The sequence below is a fragment of the Eptatretus burgeri genome, chromosome 5, assembly GCF_056783735.1.
Source record: "Eptatretus burgeri isolate ZD-2024b chromosome 5, Ebu_testis_v1, whole genome shotgun sequence".
In the NCBI taxonomy this organism is placed as follows: domain Eukaryota; kingdom Metazoa; phylum Chordata; class Myxini; order Myxiniformes; family Myxinidae; genus Eptatretus; species Eptatretus burgeri.
Window position 1 is genome coordinate 61372576 of NC_140965.1, and position 20400 is coordinate 61392975.

Consider the following 20400-nt stretch of genomic DNA (forward strand, 5'->3'; position numbering starts at 1 on the left):
GGCGACAATAACCCCATCATTGAGTTGCTCGAGAAGCTGTGTGGTGTGAAATACATTGTCCCTTTGGGGATGAGAGAAGGAAGTTCAGTTATATATGAAATTGGCATTTTGATGCTTGATGATGATGCTCATTACAATCGTTCACAAATTGAAGACACTTTTGAGAGTTGAATTGCCCTGTTAGGCTAACATTCTGCTGTAAATGTTTTGATTTTACTCAAAAACATTTATTAAACTCTTGGTGACCTGCCCCTATCGACCCTTTAAGATAAAAGTAATTTTGTTTTTAACTTGCATATGCCATTACTTGCATCGCAGATGGTGGTTGATGAGGACAATTTCCAAAGCTCTGAATCAAAGGAGATTTCAAAGACAAATGTGACATTGGCAAATATCCTGGCACTTCAGTCAGGCTCAAACGACGAAGATGCTTTCTTCCAAATGATTCCCAGCACTCTTACTTCATTTCAATTTCCACAGAACACTGTGGTTGAGTAAGGCTCCATACAGATAAACTTCCGTTAGCAATTTTTCAAGTCATGAAATAATTAATGTTGCAGAAGATTCAATTGTCACGAATTGATGCTGCTTTTTTGGTATGCAAAGTTGAGGCTCTTCAAGCAGCAAGAGCACAGAATGGATAAAGAAGGAACAGTAGAAAGAGAGGGGGAAGCACACGAACAGCAGGGTTGAGGGATAAAATAGAGATAGACTTTGACATAATGTGTGTGGTGAGGAATTAGGTGAAGGGGAGGACGTATGGGGTGGAGAAGATGAATGCAGAAGCAAGCTCACAGGAAGGAAAACCTGGAAACTTGGAAACAGGTGGGCTGGAGAGGGTGCTGGGAATCATTTGAAATAAAGATTCCTCATCGTTTGAGTGAAATATGTTGTCAGCAGTGAACGAGGGTGGAAAAGGTCATGGTTTTGGATGAGGGATGATCTGAGATGGTGGTGAAGAGATATCTTGAAGACCTGGAGGGAAGATTAATATTGAAGAGAATGTGGAAGTTGGTTCCATAGGTGGGGAAAGGAGTGGAACAAATGTGTGGAGGTCAGCAGTAATCCTGAATTTTTGGAGTTTCATGAGAAGAGGATTTCACTTTGCATATATCTGGGGGGAGGGGAGGGGGGGAAGGCATGGAAAGAGCAGAGGGTGCAAGACCAGAGACGAGGTGGCAAAAGACAGAGAGACCTCCGACCATTCTGCGATGGTGAAGTGATAAGCCCATAGAGTCAGCTTCATCACTGGAGATTCCAATGATCGTGAAGGCCTTGGTTTCCACAGCATCCATTTGAGAAAAGTGTAAGGCAGGGATGACAGCCTAGCGGGGAGAGCAGTACTCCATCAATCTGCAGAAGAAGGACTCGCAGGTGTATAGGAATTCTGGTATGCCAAGGAAGGACAGTACGTGATTTTGACATTTCTTTTATATCCTTAAAATGACATCCAGCTCTGCATCCTCGACAGCCATTCATATCAGAGACCTGTTTGAATGAAAACTTTGATTTTTTGATTTTTTTTTTGCTTTCTCATGTCCAAGTGAATTTTTAGAGTGTGAGAGTCAAGGCAGCAGTGATCATCAGGGCTGAAGTGGGTGTGAGTGGAGGTGACAGGTTTGGAAAGGCTTAGCCTCATCAGGAAGATGACTCACCCGGGTACTTAATGACACTTGCCGCCACATTTATACTAGGCTGTGACTCACGTCAGCGACTCAAGCCTCCGCAGGAAATTAAATTTTGATACGTCTAAAAATATATTTATTCCTACTTTTTCATGGCAATCTGCTCGGAAAATATGTGAAATATACTTGCAAGGAAAGCTCCATAGCACACGCTGTTGAGAAGACTCTTAAAATTTTAAATCGATGGAAGCTCAAAATGCCACGTATTAAAACCTGAATTTTATGTAACCGTTATTTTTATTTGTATTTTCAGCTAACTCCATCCTCAATATTTTTCCACCCCATTTTCCCATCCACACCATTTTCCCATCCACACCATTTTCAGCTTACCCCATCTGGGTCAGATTGTGGTAGTGTGTGTCAGAGTGATACTGAGGTGTTGTCCACCAGACGGCGGTCTCCTTAGGCTAACTTGAGGCAGTCCCTTCAGGTGGGTGCCTGGAATTCCTATCCCTAAGAGAGGATGATTACCTTTCTCTTTTATTATCTGAGCTCAAGAGTTTGACCATCGGTACTGCAGCACTCTCTGAGGTTCGGAGACCAGATAGTGGTGAGATCATGGCGGGTGGTTACACCTACTATTGCTCTGGTCACTCTGATGGTTATCATGCCCAAGGAGTCACTGTAGCTGTGTCCAACAATCTGACTCCAATGATAATTGAGGTAACACCGGTCAATAATCGTATTATGAGACTAAGGATTCGTCACTCCTTAGGTGTCGTTTCCCTGGTCTCTATATATGCTCTGACTGAGGTGAGTGATCTCACTGTGAAGGACACATTCTCCGCCACGCTCGAGTCTGTGGTTGATCAGTGCTCCAGGAGAGATACACTTCTAGTCACGGGGATTTTAATGCATCGACTGGAACTGACAGGTGTTGGTCCCCATGGGTCTGAAAATGTGAACCAGAATAGCACTAAGTTCCTTGACTTTTCAAGAAGTCATGGACTTAGGGTGGCTGGTTTATGGTTTCAGCAGACACAGGCTCATCGCTGAACTTGGTATTCTAATGCTGGAGGTGTGGCAAAGGAAATTGACTATGTGCTCGTTGATGGTCACTGGAGGATGATCCAGAACTGCAGGGTCTACCGGAGTGCTCAATTCCTCAATACCGACCATAGGCTTGTGGTAGCAACTCTGAAGTTGCAGCTTAAATCTGGGAGAATGGTACCATCGCAGCCTAGGCTGGATGTTGGAAAGCTCAAGGATAAGAGGGTAGCTGAGGAGTTTGTGAACAGGCTGAGTGGGGATTTGGAGGGTCTAAATACTTTGTGCCATCCTGAAGAGTTGTGGAGTACCTTCAAGACCACTCTCCTTGATGTTTCCCACCTTGATGGTAGATATCTTGGAACTCACCGTAGGGTGAAGAAGAATTTTGTCTCTCAAGGGACACTGGATACCATTGAACAGAGCCACAGGGCAAGGCTTAATTGCAGAGCTCAGCTGTTCAGGGGGTTGAGGCATAAAATGTCCATGCGCTGAGGGTGGACAAGGAAGCCGATGTGCGAGAAATCTGTGATCTGTGAAGGAGGAGAGCATCACCCGCCATCAAGTGATTCTCATTTCCTGCTTACAGAGGAATTTGTGCATTGCGTTCCTCCAAGCCCATCCCTCGGTGTACTGCAGTTCGAGTGCAGGGTGAAGGGCTCTTGAGAGAGGAGTCAGAAGTGAAGGCCCACTGGGCTGGTTCCTTTGAATGGCTGATGGTACCAGGCTGATCCATCAGCTGTTGAGTTGGATGACGTGGGTGTTACTATCCTGATTGCTGACCGACCATTCAATTGTGATCCACATTTGTTTGTGGAAACACATGCTGCAGTGAACCGGTTGAAATGGGTTCAAGCTCCTGGAATAAGTGGCATCCATGCTGAACATCTCAGGGCTGCTGGAAATGCTTTTCTCATGTCATTGCATGCAGTTCTGAGCTCTGCCTGGAACACAGGCATCATCCCAACTGACTGGAAGAGGGGCCTTGTTGTCCCTCTCTGGAAACGGAATGGTGATCGCCAGAACTGCAACAACTTCAGAGGGGTGACGCTGCTCTCAGTGCCAGGCAAGGTCTTTGCTCAGATAATTCTTGATCGGGTTCACCACCATCTGCTTGAGCACCAGCGCCCAGAGCAGTCAGGCTTTATATCAAAGTGGTCAATGATTGACCGTATCCTTGCCCTTCGGGTCCTCACCGAATGCAGATGAGAGTTTCGTCAGGGGCTGCTTGCAGCCTATGTTGATCTCTGCAAAGCATTTGATTCAGTGAATCGGGATGCCCTCTGGAGGATTCTTAGTCTTCGTTGGGTGCCACCAAAACTGATCAATCTGATGTCTGAACGAAACTGGTACTGGGAGTGCTGTGAGATGTGGTGGTACCATCTCCAACTTATTTCCAGCTGTCACTGGAGTTCGTCATTGGTGTGTACTTGCTCCTACACTTTTCAACGCTTGTATGGACTGGATTCTGGGGAGGATGTTGGAGAGATCAAGTTGCAGTACGTCGTTTAGGAATGTCAAGGTCTCTGACCTTGATTTCGCAGATGATGCAGTCATCTTTGCGGAGACTCTGGAAATCCTTTTGGCGGCCTGTGAGGTGCTGAATGAGGAGTCCAAGCCACCGAGATTACAGGTTTCCTGGGTCAAACCTAAGATCCAGGCTTTCAATGACATCTTGGATGCTGCTATCTTGTCTGTACCTGTTTCTGGCGAGGATGTTGAGGTCACGGAGAAATTCACTTATCTTGGCAGTGATATTCATGTCTCTGCTGGCTGTGAGCCAGAGGTCAACAAACATCTGGGTCGGGCCTGGAAAGTCATTGATTCACTGGATCATGTGGTCTGACACTGTCGGTACCTGTGCAGGAGGACGAAAGTCCGAGTCTTCAGGTCATTGCTGCTTCCAATCTTGCTCTACGGATGTGAGACTTGGACTCTGACCAGGGATCTGAGATGGAGACTTAATTGCTTTTGTACCAGGTCTCTTCTGGGAATGCTTGGCTATCGCTGGTTGGACTTTTGTGTCTAACGAGCTGTTGCTGAGAGAGACTCCAGTCCATAAAGACTCAAATGAGCTTTGTTTCCTGCATAATCCATGAGCGTCAGCTGCAGCTGTATGGACATGTGACTCGTTTTCCGTACACTGATCCTGCTCACCAGATTCTCTCAACGAGGGAGCCTCGTGAGTGGAGGAGGTCAATGGGCCGCCCACGTTCCTCGTGATTGCAGCAGGTTGAGCAGCATCTCAAGGAGATGGGGATGCTGGGAGATGGCCAGACGGAGGCCCCTGGAGTACCAGCGGAAAGTGGACGCAGTGATGTGCTGCTCTGGCGCATGCTCCCTTTCCTGACCTCACCTGACCCATCCTCTAAACAGGCACCAATATGCTCATACTCACCTTCTGTGCTTACAATAGCATACCAGGCAGCAAAGAAAGATAGCCAGTATGCTGTACCAGTGAGTACCCTTGTTGATAGAGTTGATTGCAGAGTTTTTGTTGATTGTTCCAGATCTGATCCTGAATCGGTTCTGTCACAGCTGGAATATAACAGCATCGACCATGCACACATCTCTGGTTCAAGCGGAAGTGACGCTTCATTTATTGGCTCACATAAGGAACTCTATATACATTCTGGTACACCTCCCTTCTTAATGAAGAGTAGGATCATACATTGTCAAAGTGTTGTCAACTGAACAATCAGCATCCACAAAGCTTTAGCAACATGTTAAACTACTTATTGGCTTACAGTGCCACCAGAAACCAAGTTTGAATGAAAGTTTAACCAACTTCCTATGTCAGGTATATCAGTACAAGTCTGCAATGGTCATCAATGCCAGTTTACAAGAAGTTTATGGATTTAACAAACAAAATCTGTATATTTTTGAGGCTTAACAATTTTACGTCCTCGTCTCGTATGCTGCACGGTTGGACGCATGTGTGTTGCAGTGTGCGTGCAGTCGGGTGTGTAATGTTGTCTCATAGGTGTAGCTGGTTGTGGAATACCCGCTCCACTCTTCATGTCTTCATGAGTGGTAGTGCTCATATTGCTCGCCGCAGCAAGTTATTGCTCATGAGGGGTCATGACATCATCTTCAGGGGTCATGAGAACTGGTGGTGGCTCATTCATTCTTAATAGATGACATCTGTTCATGCGTAATCCACTCCTGATGACGTTGTCAACCCAGTATGATCTGGGGTGTGAATACATTTCGGTAACGATGGCTGGCTGCCAGGTGTTCTTCCTACTGATGTGAACAGTGTCACCCAGCTGCAGGTTAGCCAGCGATTTTGCTGATCTTTCATGATAGACTCTCTGTTTCAGCTTCTGTTGCATCAACTGTGCTCTGGGATCTATTATTGCTGGTTTGAGCAGCTGCTTGGTGACTCGTATCTTGGATCTCAGAGTTCTGCTCATTGATCTCAGAGTCCGAGAATGATGTACCTGTGACAGGGGTGTTTTCGTACCCCAGAAGTACCAGGTAAATGTCGCCATCAGCTTTCTTCATCATCCTCTTGATGGTTTGGATAAAACGTTCACTTTGACCATTGGACTGGGCAAATCCAGGACTGGATGTCAACTGTTTGATTCCCCAGTTTCGCGTGAACCGCCTGAACTCTTGGCTGTCAAACGGCATATTATCGCTCATGAGCTCTTCTGGAATACCAAGACGTGTGAAGACCTTCTTCATCTTAATGATGATCATGGTGGCAGTCTTGTCCTCGATCTCCATCACTTCCGGATACTTGCTATAGTAATAAACCACCAGGAGATCGTCTTTGCTTTGATATGTGAGGACATCGGCTACCACCTTCTCCCACTCAAGCTCAGGTATGGGGTGTGGTCTCAACGGCTCCTTGGGTGGTGCATTCCTATTGCTGAGGCAAACTGCACAGTTGACCACTGTCTGTTCAATGTCTGCAGTCATGTTGGGCCCAAACAGAGCACCAGCGGCCATGGCTTTCTTTTTCTCAGCTCCCATGTGACTCATGTAGCAGAGCCAGCATCTCACTCTTCAGTGAGCTCGGGATCACAATGCGGTCACCAACACACAGCAGTCTGCTTCTCACATGTGTTTTGCTCTAGTATGGGAACAGTGGTTTTCTCAGTTACATAGAATTTGATTCTCCAGTCCTGCCCTTTGTGCTTGCAGGGAATCACTGTTGTACCTAATGGCTGAATCTTGCCATCACCAAAAGCAGTGAGAATGATGTTGGTGGGTGTTATGGTGTGCTCAGGCATTGCAATAGTCAAGGTAGCAAGCGAGATTACGTTTGCCTGGGCACCTGCATAGAGCTTGGTGTTCACTACACTCTCGCCAACTGTAAGCTGTTCTTGCCACCTGCCCACAGGCCGGGTGACTTCATCATCCAAATTACCGATGAGCACCGAATCTATGACCAGAAACTCTTCAGTACCTTGCTCGAGATCTGCATCCGGAAGACATACCCTTCTTGTGCCTCCACCCTTACATACAGCAGCCCAATAATTCTTGCCTCCACACTTGGCACACGTTTTGCCAAATGCTGGACACCTGTGCGGCCCAGAACTGTGCTTCTTGCCACAGTACTCGCACACAGGCTGAGTAAGGCTTTCCTGTCACTTTTTTGTAGCTCCTGTCATGGCTCTGGCTGCAGGCTTGGCCTTGGCTTGCTTGGGAAAGGTGGTGTGCTGTTGTTGCCTCTCTTGATCCACTGCATAGACTTGCTTGGCACCCTTTGTGCCACCGAGCTGCTGCCTGCTTGATTTAATGGCATGGCATATGTCCAAAGCTTTCTGCAGCATGCCCTCACCTTCGCGAAGAAGTCTCTCCTTCGATCTCTCGTCTTGCACACCAAACACAATCTTATCTCGAATCATGAGTTATTATTGGGGTCCGAACTCGCACATGGCTGCTTGCGTTCTGAGTTCAATGGGCCATCGGTCGATCGTATCACCCTTTCCTGGTCACGTTTCCAAAAACGATACCTCTCGTACACAACGTTTTACGTTGGTCTACAGTAATCCATGAACTTCCGCAGCACAAACTCATAATCATTCACATTGTCACCCTCGGCAAAGGTAAACGTCTTGTGAATAGCCACGGAGCGTCCCGCCAATTCTAGCAAAATGGCGACCTGCACATCAGCATCTTTTTTCTTGAGCTCAGCAGCCTTGAAGTAGTTGGAGAATCTTGCAGCCCACTTAGCCCATGCATCAGCAGCATTCGATGCCTTCAAATTCCTGAGTCCAGGAGGCTTTAGGACTTCAATAGCGGCATTTGGTTCGCTTATCTGGCATCATGTAACAACATCGACCGTGCACAAGTCTTTGGCTCAAGCAGAAGTGAGGCTTCATTTATTGGCTCACATAAGGAACACTATATACATTCTGTTACATCGAAGAGTCCAAGCTGTTTGCACCTGTTAAAGGTCTTGCTGCAGTAGGGTAGGCTACACAAGGACTGCGGTATTGACCATGGCTACAGATTATGCTGTTCATCTCGGAAAGCGCCAGAAAGATGACAAGTGTCGTGCAATGGTTCTACAAGGTTATTAGCAGTTGACTTGAGCTGCGCATGGTAAAACCATCAAGCTTATCTGAGGTTCGGGCACGTTGTGCATCAGAAGACTCAGTTACAAAATACTTCAAATAACTGGTCCATATTCTAACCAAATACAATGTAAAGGACAAACCACAGGTTATGCGAGAGAGAGAGAGAGAGAGAGAGAGAGAGAGAGAGAGAGAGAGAGAGAGAGAGAGAGAGAGAGAGAGAGAGAGAGAGAGAGAGAGAGAGAGAGAGAGAGAGAGAGAGAGAGAGAGAGAGAGAGAAGGGTAGGGGATAGTGGGTAGGGGTGGTAGTAAGGAGGGGCTGAGGAAACCGATATTGACAACATTGAGAGGTTTGTGTTCAATGTTTATTCGAGCAAGAGTTCCTGTGTGACTGTCTTGGAGCTACGAGGGAAGCTTTTCAAGACCAAAAGCTTTGAAGGAGAAAAATTACCATCAACACTGAAGCCTCAAATAGATGGTGCCAACTTCATATCAATATGAGACAAGTCATCCATCGAAGTGAGACCAGAGCTTCCCCTCCACGAGGGCAATGGATGATAACACCAATGGATGCCGATGGCCATGTTACGCACGTGAGATGTCTTCACAAGCCAGCTCCTCTTGCTGTTCTTGAGCTTGTCTAATGTAGATGTAAGGGTTCCTGTAAAGGTAAAAATCAACTGCTCGTGTCGCAAGAATGGATCATCATGCACAGACTCACGCAAGTGTGTGGATTGTGACGACATAGAGGATTGCAGGGTCAACCATGAAGATGACCGGTGAAAGTAAACAAAAGGAGAAACGTGGTAGAGAAAGTAATCAGTGGCTCATGAAACTCCAATGACTGAAGGAAGTTTTGTGAAATCAGTGGACAACTTCAACTGTATTTGCTTGTTTTTCCATATTTTTATAATCCATCCAACGATGAAAACCAGATGGTTCAGCGAATGTTAAATAGCTTTTACTTGCTGAATAATATATCACATTGTTTTGGCAGCGGTTGCATTGTTTGACATATTTTCTGTGGTCACAACAGACGACCCGATGATATGTTTTCCATGTTGTTCGTTATTTACAATTCGGTCCTTTAATGTATCCCACGTGCCTGTGGATCGGATCAGAGCCTGACTGTAGGGCATCTTCTCAACAAGTCCTGACACTTGGTCAAACTTCGAAAGCAAATGGCTGAAATGTTTACAAACGTGTCGTCGAGTTTGCAGAGCAGGAATTTACGTTCAGTTGGACCCGTTTGCAGTTTCGTTGCTGTAAATGAGGTTAAAAAGCATGTGAGCGTTTGTCTCATTGATTATACTAGTGTATGCCCGTACGTGTGTGGCTGTACGTGCAAACCAAAAAAAAAAAAAAACTTTCAAACAACCACACAGGCCGTTCCTTCACTCTCGTAAATGACGACTGGATTGGGGCATTGTGTTTATCTATAAATGTGCATAAGAAATCGAGAAATTATTAGAATACAATAAGTCATCACTATCCGGAAGTCCATACGTTGTAACCTGTAATGGGGAACGCGGCTGAGGATCTCTTCCCCATCGGCCACGCCTACGCAGCAACGTGTCTTGTCATTGGTTGGTAAATAAATGGCCATAACTTGGGAAGCACTTGTCCAATTAATATCAAACCTTGAAAAGGCACGTACTCAGGTCCCCAACAATATACCTGGCAAGTTTCAATTAGATCGGACCAGTGGTTGTCGAGAAACAACGGTCACAGACACAGACACACACACACACACACACAGAGACAGAGACACACACACAGACACACAGACACAGACACACACACACAGACACACAGAGACACACAGACACACACACATACACACACACAGAGACACACACACACAGAGACACACACACACAGAGACACACACACACACACACACACAGACACATACACACACAGAGACACAGACACACGCACACACACGCACACACACAGACAGGCAGACACACACACACACGCACACAGACACACGCACACACACACACGCAGACACACACGCACACACGCACACACACACACACACACATTGCTGGAATTATCGATAGATTGGAAACATTAGGCCTACACCACAGGATATACCGATGGAATGGTCATACGATTGACGATTGAACAAGACCACCTTTATTTACGTATAACGACCACGATAGTATAATGAAAACCGTATTATATATCACAATTAATTAATTTGCGACTGATTGACTTTGTTCAGCGGTTGAAGCTCATGACGGTGGAGTTCGTTCCAGCGCCTTCGGATCTTCACGGAGGTGCTTCCGTTCATTGGGTTTTATATTCTTCGCGTAATAACGTCTTCTTTACGTCACGTGTTCTTCTTTATCTGGTGAATACGTCGTTTAAATTTGGCCGTTTGTGAACGTCATTGTAATCGATGACGGCGATGACGGTTCATCATGGCTTTGGGTTTGAACGTGTGAGACTGAGGACGAGCGGAACCGGTTTTTTTTTTAACGCTTTCCTCGACCGACGGGTTGGTTCGCTGCAGTAATTATCTTGTACGATGACAAAGCGTGCTCGGTTTGAGGAATGGAGAGAGCAGTGTTTGCGGAAGGCCGACCTGAGCCGCAAGGGGGCCGTGGACGAGCGTCTCGTGCCCGTGTTGCAGGAACTCGATGGCAACAACAACTTCTTCTGCACGAGCTCTTGTTCGGGACGCACACTCTTGATTGAATCGGTGGGTTCGATGCTCGTTCTTTCCCCCCTTCCCTCGTTTCGTCGACTTCCAAATCGAATGGTCATTTTGTTCGTGTGTTGCTCGATGAAACTCACTCGTGGGATGAAGGTTTGTGGGATGGCACCTTGCTCGTTATTGATCTCTGTTGTCTGGGTTACTTCCCCCTCAGATGGTGGCATGGGGACCTCCGAATGACCATTCTGAAGTGAGGAATTTGGTGCATCAAGTAGGGGGCGATGTTTGAAGTACCCCCCCCCCTCAAAAGTCGGTTTAAATTACATTTTTGAGTACATCGATCAAACTGGTGCCAAAAGTTTCATTAACCTCCGCCATCGAAGATCGGAGGTTACTGTTTTCACCCCTTTCTGTTTGTTTTTATCTTGCCAAAACGAAGTTTTTGCAAGATATGTTAGTCAGCTTGTATGTTTTTTTTGTTTGTTTGTTTGTTTGTTTGTTTGTTTGTCTGTAATCACGTATAAAAAAATTCTGCAGAGCACAGTTATCATCGGAAATTTTTGTAACTTCGTATATCAGAGGCCTATAGAGGTCCCTTTCAGCGCATAAAATTTTGAAGGTCAAAGGTCACTTTGGCGCAAATCGGGGGAGTCGACGAAACCCTTATTTTTTGAGTAATTCTGATCGGATCGTCTTCAAACTTCATGGGAATATAGTTCATGGTCTGGCGCTCAGCTGATTAATTTTTGGTGGCGATTGGCCTTGACCTTCATGGTTAGCGCCTCAGGTCAAACATATTTGACCCCAAGGTCAAATTTTCAAGTTTTAGGAACCATATCTTGTAGTACCTCAAATTGAACACCTCGATGAGTGCTTTCTAGATATGTCAAGCTTGAGACATTATGACGTCATTTGGTGACGTTATGAGGCAAAAGCATATTTTTCATGGTTACTCTGTAGAACGATTCTCATCGGAATCTCTTGTAGGCAGATATTCCTCAAGGAGTCGCTCCTGGTGGATAGCAGCTCTGTTCACCTCAGTGTGACCTTAAAGAAGTCACACGTGGTCACCTTTTGGCAAGATACGGGCCACCCTGCGGGTGACATTGGTTTATTTTTTTTGTTTGTTTGTGAACAGTATTACGGAAAAACTCCTCAACGGATTTCGATGAAACTTGGTGGGGGGATTAGGTATGGTCCAAGGATCATGTCATTAGATTTTGGACTTGGTCCAAAATCCAATATGGCCGCTATGGCGGCCATTTTGAAAAAATATTTGAATTTTTTTTGTTTTTGCATTTCTACATGTTGTAAGTGATTTGCAACCCCCCCCACCCCCCAAAAAAAATTGTTTGAGAAAAATAAAAAAAATTGCAACTTTTTTTTCAACAAAATTTCGATTTTTTTTTTTTTTTTTTTTTTTTTTTTTTTGCATTTCTCCATGTTATAAGTGATTTCCAACAAAAAAAAACATGCCAAAATTATAATTGCGGCTGATTTTGGAACTTCAGGTGGATATACCCACGTAAAATCAATTTCTGTCTCAAGGAATCTAGTTATGACGAATGAATTGAGTATGTAAAAGGGAAAGTTGCAAACTATAACTCTGTGAGCACTGTTGACGTCAAATTGAATGAATAGGATATCAGGTTCACTTGAGTGACCGAGCAGTATTGGCGGCGGAGGTTTTGCACTCTGCCGAGTGCTCCCCCTCTAGTCTTGGTACTGTGATTACAGATGTGCTATTCTTAAGTGAGGAATTTGGTGCAAAACCCATTTAAAAAGCCACAATGTATGGAACTAAGATAGTGCAAACACCAGCCTGAATGAGTGTTTGACACCAGCTATGTTTAACGTACAAGAAGTCCATGAAGACATACGGACCAAAGGGAAATGGGGGAAAAAAACCTTCCAGCCAATTTGAGGGGCATGGATGCAAGTGACGACCACCTTGCGAAGATGAGCTCAATACTCACATTAAGCGTGCTTCCTTTGTTGCCAACATGTGAGAAAGAACAGATCAAAATCATTTCGAGCAGAATCCCACTGAAGAAAATGGCTGGCAGTGAGTCGATGACCATTACAAACCTGTTTGGTTCAAAGGGGAGCAACTTCCCGAAAGCTGAAACCATAATTATACCAATACTAATAAATACGAGTGAACTCATGATTATAGACATATTCACAGTATAGGAATAGAACTTTTGTCTAACAATACGCATGTGACAGTGACTCATCAGCAGTTTTGATGTTTTGTCTTGTAAGTTTTAGCGATAGATTGATATAATTTTAAAATTTAGCATGATATGGATTATGGATATCAAAAGGTAGTCATAGTTGACACATGACAAAAGTTTGGCTTCCAAAGAGCATAACCACTTGAACATAGGCATGTTAGTGTCCTGTTGCAACATATAATTAAATACAGTCATGCACCACTTAACGACGGGGTTTAGTTCTGAGAAACGCGTCATTAAGCTACGTCGTCGTTGTGCGAACATCATTTTTTTTTTTTCGTTTTCGAATATCGTACTCACACAAACCTAGACACCTAGGCTATATAGTGTAGCCTATTGGTCCTCGGATACAAACCTGTACAGCATGTTACTGTCGGCAATTGTAACACACATCCAAGAGAGACGGAAGACACGTTTGTTTTACCTTTGTGCAGTTCATGACGGCCATCGGTGTTGTTAGCAGCAGCTTACAATCTCCTCTCGCATTGATTATAGAAAAGTGAATAATTAGCATTTGAATTTTATAAATACCTAATCATTGCATCGATGTTATAATTTAGAAATGAAGAAACGAGCACCTGTCAATTGTGATATATATTTTTATATATATATATATATATATATATATATATATATATATATATATATATATATATATATATATATATATATTTTTTTTTTTATTTTTTCGAAACGGTGCGATTGTTTTAACAACATGAAAAGCTTCACCAAAAATAAATTTGTGTTTTAATTTCGACTGTAACAACGATTTATTCGCGGAATTCTTCAATTCAAAGGTAATTTACTTGCTCGAAGGTAAACGTGGAAACATTGGTTCAGTTTGAAAGCCGATTTCCTTGAATCCCGATTTAGCACGACTCTGCTTTTTTCGCGATGACATTTTATGGACCTCAACGATCGCATTGTAACAGGGCCACACTGTCGTTGTTTATTATCATTATGAAGTATTATGTACTGTACAAGGTACATAATTGTATGTGCTATTTTTATACGACTGGCAGCGCTATGTCGGCGACATCACTCGGCGATAGGAATTTTTCAGCCACATTTTTTTTTTCATTTTTTTTTTTTTCAGAGCTGGCAGATCCGTCGTATATGCGATCCGTTGTTGCCCGGAACGTCGTTAAGCGGCGCATGACTGCAAATGTTTTACCACAACAGCTACTTATTGGATGCCCTCTTGCCAAAAAAGCATGAAACAGACTAGAAAAACTGTTTAATTTTCCATGATTCATAATGCTTGTTCCATATGCACTGAATGTGTTGGGAAAATGCCAGGTCGAATTACTTTTACTGATCACTGATGCTCCTTTTATGTACTGATGTCAGATCCACACGTCACACTTGATTTTATCATCGAAATATACGTAGTTGATAGAAAAGTTAAATTGATAGTTTTTTTTTTGTTGTTGTTCTATTCTATCAATTCAAATTTTAAGGCGTTCTTATTGTTTTAAATCTTTCATGTCTTAAAAGTATACATGTTCTTATCATGTTACCAGACAACATAAATACGATTTCAACCATGATTTACCATAATTTTCTTTAAATTCAGAATGTAATGCAAAATTTGATATCTGATGGAATCTTACACATTTTACTGGTTTAAATTACAAGGAACAATATAAATATTCGATATGAAATGATCTTTGCTTCACCATGACCTGCTCTCTATTGATCTTGATTTCCTGGAAACAGGTATTTGCCTGTGACCCTTTCTTAAATGGGTTTTGCATCAAAGGGGTCACTTAAAAACTACTGGTCCTTCATCAGTAAGGTCAAAATAATATTTCCACAAAGTTTCATTGATGTACTTGAGATGTGTTTTAAATGTGCTAAAAAAATAGAGCCCTCTTTTGGCCGTTCTCAATACGTTTTGCACCAAATTCGTCACTTAAGAATAACAAATCTGTAATCACAGTGCCAAGATGAAACTTTTGGCACCAGTTTGATCGATGTACTCAAAAATGTAATTTAAACTGACTTTTGGGGATATGACATTTTTGTTACATTTTTGAGTACATCGATTACATTTGATATTACATTTTTGAGTACATCGATTAAACATCAAGCAGCGCCCCCAAACTTAATGCACCAATTGGAAAACTTAATGGTCATTCGGAGGTCCCCATCCCACCATCTGATGAGTTTAGCTCTCAAACCTTTTGTACTCGAGATGTAATACAAATCTCTGTTAGCTCCCAGATTACTACCAACGTGGTGGAGTCCTTCGGATTGGGCCATAAGGCTGTCTTTTACATCTGCATTACACTATGAATCAGGACACTCGGAAGAGCACATACCTCCGCCATGTAATGCCTGATCCACGAGAACATATCGGGCCCAATTCATTTTTTAAATATCATGCTATGTATCGTTTTGTCCCTATCTCTCAATGGTGAAGAATCACTTTATGAATTAAATAATTCTCGTATCCAGATCCGGATTCAGATCTTCACCAAAATTAAATCAATTCGTCCTTGCGACACACCCAACCTGTCCACCCAGTTTAATCCAGATCCGTTCATAATTTTTTGAGATATCATGCTATATGTAATTTTTTACCCCATCTCTCAATGGTGAAGAATCGCTTCAAGAAATTCTAGTAGTCGGATCAGGATCTTCACCAAAATCTAATCAGTTCATCCTTGTCACACACCCAATCTGTCCAAATTTCATCCAGATCCGTCCACAACTTTTTGAGATATTCTGCACACAAACAGACAAACAAACAAGCCGGTAGGCAGATATGGGTAGTCGACTACCCAATAGACCCTGACGCGATGGGGCCCGTTCGATGGGGAATGACCTGAGGATTAAGCACAAGAAAATTCATGATTCTAGCTTCAAGGGTTAATGCTGCAGATTGTTTTTTCGTTAAAATACCCCCACATTTAGAGGTTTTCAGCCGTTGCTAGGCAACGGAGGGGTCCATAGCAACGCTTCTTTCTCAAACATAACTACCACATACCATGAACCTACCATACCAGTTTCATGGATATCTGACTCATAGTCTCTGAGATATAACGAACTTCGTTTTTTATTGTTTTCGACCAGGGTTCATTCAAAGTCTATCTTCTCCGACAGTTTTCATAGGATCCGGCTGGAAATTTTTGACAATATGGCTGAATGTGCTGCCCACAGTCGCTCATGGCCCGATTTTTGATTTTCGAAAAAATTAATTTTTTATGATTTTTTCAAAAATTTCAAAGTCCCGTTGCTAGGCAACGGTGGTGTCCATAGCAACGGTTCTTATTTGCACACAACTAGGTCATGTATGAACCTACCAACCAAGTTTCATCGAAATCGCCATTGTATTAACGGAGCACTGGACCGAATAGACAGACAGACAAACATATTGACGGAAATACTGACAATAAGGGTAGAAAATTTTCAATTAAATCTCAATAGATTGACTACCCAACAAATAGACAGAAAGGGGTGAAAACATAACCTCCTTCACTTTCGGTGGTGGAGGTAACTAGATGCCCACTCGGTAGAGTGCATACCTCCACCATGTTTAACAGTTTACATTTTGTATCCCGCTGACGGGTCAGATCTGGATCTGGACCTTCACCAAAATCGAATCTGCTTGTTCTGTCCTTCCATCAGGACCACACTTTGTACAAAGCGTCGGTGCTGCCGAAGCAGTCTCCTGGGCTATTGGGCACAATCCTGGACGGGTCGCCACTCCGATGCAGGATACTCGAATGGCTCAATCATCCTAGCAAGCGGGGACTCATTTTGCCGACCTTGGAAGGATGACAGGCTGTCAACACCACCTGGTATTAATTAAAAGGCTGAGTGGGATTTGAACTCTGGACACTAGGATCCCAAGCCCACCACCCGAACCATGAAGCCAACACCAGGCATAATTGTCTTGTTCTTGTCACCTAACCAACCCGTTCTCCATGTTTCATCTGAATCCGTCCATAATATTTCTTTTTTTTAATGTTGAAGGCTCCAGTCATGGACTAAATATAACTCATCGAGGCCGGACCTTAAATAAAGAAAAATAAAAGAGAGGATGTAAAGTGAGGAGTGAAAATGAGTGAGTAAGAAAAGTGTGTGATGTTTGTTTGTAAGAATGAGATATGAGAGCTAGCCCGGTAGTTATAGTTTGAGTGAGACAGAAAGAAAGACCAGCAATCCTGGCACAGGGAGTGTAAGATGGTTCCAGGCACCACTTTAACGCTTCTAAGTCAGAATGGTAGTACTACCCTTCGTGGTTGCTGTCTACAACCTACTACCTAAAAAAAAAAAACGGTCTAACGGGATGGGTGTTTTTTTGGAGACACCATCTCCTTACTAGATGGCCTTTGGCTCCCGAAAGGAGCTCATCCGCCCTTTAGCAGGTATTGTTTTTAGTCCTGCAGCATGTCACAGTAACCCTCCCTACTGGCGAGCCAGTGAGGGTAGTCAGTTTCGTCGCCAACTACCCGACCATGCAGCAGGAAGCACTGGGTTACATGTTACAGGCAGTCAAGAAACCTGACTGACCTGACTGAAATGATTTGAGATATCGTGCTCACAGACAGACAGACAGACTGACAGACGGGTGAAAACGTAACCTCTATCCATTGCATATTGCACAGGTAACAATACATATATCAGGGTATCTCTCAAAAAAGATCAAGGAGTTCTGTGCTAACAATCATATCATGACCAAATTACAACTTGTAGATAGTAAAGGGATCTAGATGTTTTCTTCTTTTTTTTGTATATACAGTCAAAGCTCATGGAAGAGCTAAAACACGGGGATTAGGACGCAACATCCTAAGAGATTAGGAGGCAACATAAAACAAAGGAAACAGCAGGAGAAGATTGAAATGCAGTATTTCTGGATTTGGGGAGTTTCACTCGGAGGGGGTTGCTAGTGGACCACCTGCAGGATGCATGTGGTCCACCAGCAACCCCCTCTGGGGACAGAGCACGCAGAGGGCAGAGGGTCCAAGACCAGAAAGGAGGTGGAAGACAACAGAGACCACCGACCTGCCAGTGATGGAAAAGTAATAGGCCCATCGACTTGGCTTCATTGCAAGAGATTCCAATGATCTTGAGGACTTTGGTCTCCATGGCGTCGAGCTGAGCAAAGTGTTGAGCAGGGGTGCCAGCCCAGATGGCAGAGCAGTACTCCATCAATCTGCGGATGAAAAACTTGTTTGTGGATCGGATGCTCAGAATATGGAAAATGGTGTTGGTATCTTAGAAAATAATTTAAAATCATAATTCAGTCCATAAAATAAAGGTAGTTCGTGTGGTGTGAATCTTTAACATTCACCAGATAACATTGGCTTCACAGGAAGGGTGTTGCATCACAAAGTGCACCGTCCCTGGAGTGAATGTTTGGCAGGGTTCCCTTCTGCTAACATTAGTTATTGGATGTATTAGATCCCAGGGTATCTTTCACGATGACCGGCAAGTTATCGCCGGCACCCTCAAAATATACCAAATTCCTGCCACTACCTTCGAACTTCAGGCCTGGCCAGTCGGTTCGTGAAAGATTCGGGCCCGTTAAAGTGGTGGTTGTAGCAGGAGTAGAAGAAAAACTATAAAGCACATGCTTGATATGCCAAATGCCCCCTTTCCATGTCTACTGCTTCCTTGGAAGTCACATTAGTATTCAATGATGTAGTTTTTTTTTTTTTTATTACTTATCAAATGTGCATTGGATTGCGCACATGTTTTCGGAAGTGGATCAGCGGTAGCCAAACTTCATGACCTTAAGAGGTGCACAGCAATCATATCCTCACCGAGTGCGCAAGACACACCGCTTTGTACCTGCATTCTGTCATGCCACCATTCACCAGGGGTACACCACCATTGCAGGTTTGTTCTTTAAATGTAACCAAGTCCAACATTTGTCCTTTTACATTTTTATCAGCAGAAATTTAGTGAAGAATCGTTGCTCGTTGTGGTTTCATCTCTGTGGACTCTTGTGCTGAGCTGAATTTGTTCCAGATCTGTTCTAGATCTCAGCATTTATCCGGCAAATGCATGTCTCTGTCGTGTGCCGTTTCAATGGAATCTGTCTTATGAATCATTGAAGCTTCTTTGTCTGGATCCCAAATTTCCGTTCCGATGTCGTGTTTGGGTTTCAAGAGTGATGGCCGTCGATATTTGACGCAAGCAATATTACATGTCCAAACTAGAATGGCACTCGGTAGAGCGCATTCCTCCGCCAGGCTGAACAGTTTGTTTTGTATACCACTGGTAGACCAGATCCACATCCGCACCTGAACCAAGATCAAATGCTTGTTCTTGTCACCTACCCAACTGATCCACCAAGTTTTGTAATAGCCCGTCCATAACTATTTGAAATGTCGTAAGATAATATCGTTTTTGGTCCCATTTCTCAATGGTGAAGAATCACTTAAAAAAAAAAATAATTTTGAATCTTGTATCTGGATCTGGATATGGATCTTCACCAAAATCAAATCAATTCATCTTTGTCACCCACCCAACCTGCCCACCAAGTTTCATCTGAATTGATCCATGCATTTTAAAGATTTCCTGCTCGCAGTCAAAAAGCATGGTGTTACCACATTTGAAAGGGAAGAGCGATGGATGAATAGTCAATACGAATGGTCGGAAAGAAGAAAAAGAATAATAAACACCAGTTGAATACAGAGAAAATGAAATAAAATCAATTAAAAACCTTTGTGGTTATTTTCACTCCTTTCATGACTTTTTGTTTCTGTTTATTATTTCCATATTCTGTTCTTTAAGTTCAATAGAGAGCTGAACTTGAACTGCCCCCTTAGCTACTTGCCAGTTGCGGTTTAGCCTCCGCTGATAATCACACGGCTTGTCATAACTTGCCTGCCCTACTCGTATACCTGGTGTCTTATTATTGTTAACTTTAATAAAATCGACTGAAAGCTCGACTGTATAGCCACTGGAAAACCAAGAAAAATTAATTTATGATGGCATTATTCTGCAGACTCACAGCTCAGGATTGTAACATTCAGCCTGTGAAATAGATTCAGGTAGAGATGGAGGAGCTGTTCAAATTTGTCTTTGATTTTATTTAATTGTTTTGTTGTTGTTTTTTTTCCAAAGGAACACACACATTCATTTCATGTATAATGTATTGCAGGAAAGTGCAGCAGGAGTGCAGAAACAAGGTTGCACCTGGTTGCTTGTTTCTCACGGCCTTGTCTTGACAAAGGATTTGGTACGTGTTCATGGCTATAGTTTTTGATGAACATTGTGTGGGGGGGGGGGTTTTCCTATTGTTTATTTACTGGAGAATCTAAATTGGAGGCACA

General features: G+C 43.4%; 1 protein-coding gene and 1 long non-coding RNA gene across 11 annotated transcripts in view; one reads left to right on the plus strand and one right to left on the minus strand.

Moving 5' to 3' along the window:
- TYW3 (tRNA-yW synthesizing protein 3 homolog) overlaps positions 1 to 20400 on the plus strand; it is a 62653-nt gene that overhangs the window by 18617 nt on the left and 23636 nt on the right. For 2 of the 10 annotated variants that reach the window (XM_085882006.1, XM_085882003.1), the window contains one exon: positions 20229 to 20306. In XM_085882006.1, coding sequence (XP_085738132.1) covers positions 20229 to 20306 — 78 coding nt within the window. Of the gene's footprint in view, positions 1 to 10545; positions 11025 to 11085; positions 11143 to 20228; positions 20307 to 20400 lie in introns of those variants that run through there. The other 8 variants (XM_085882002.1, XM_085882004.1, XM_085881998.1 and 5 more) reach the window with 8 other exon arrangements.
- Positions 1 to 20400, minus strand: part of LOC147026530 (uncharacterized) — a 255794-nt gene that overhangs the window by 12072 nt on the left and 223322 nt on the right. The gene's annotated exons all lie outside the window — the stretch shown is intronic.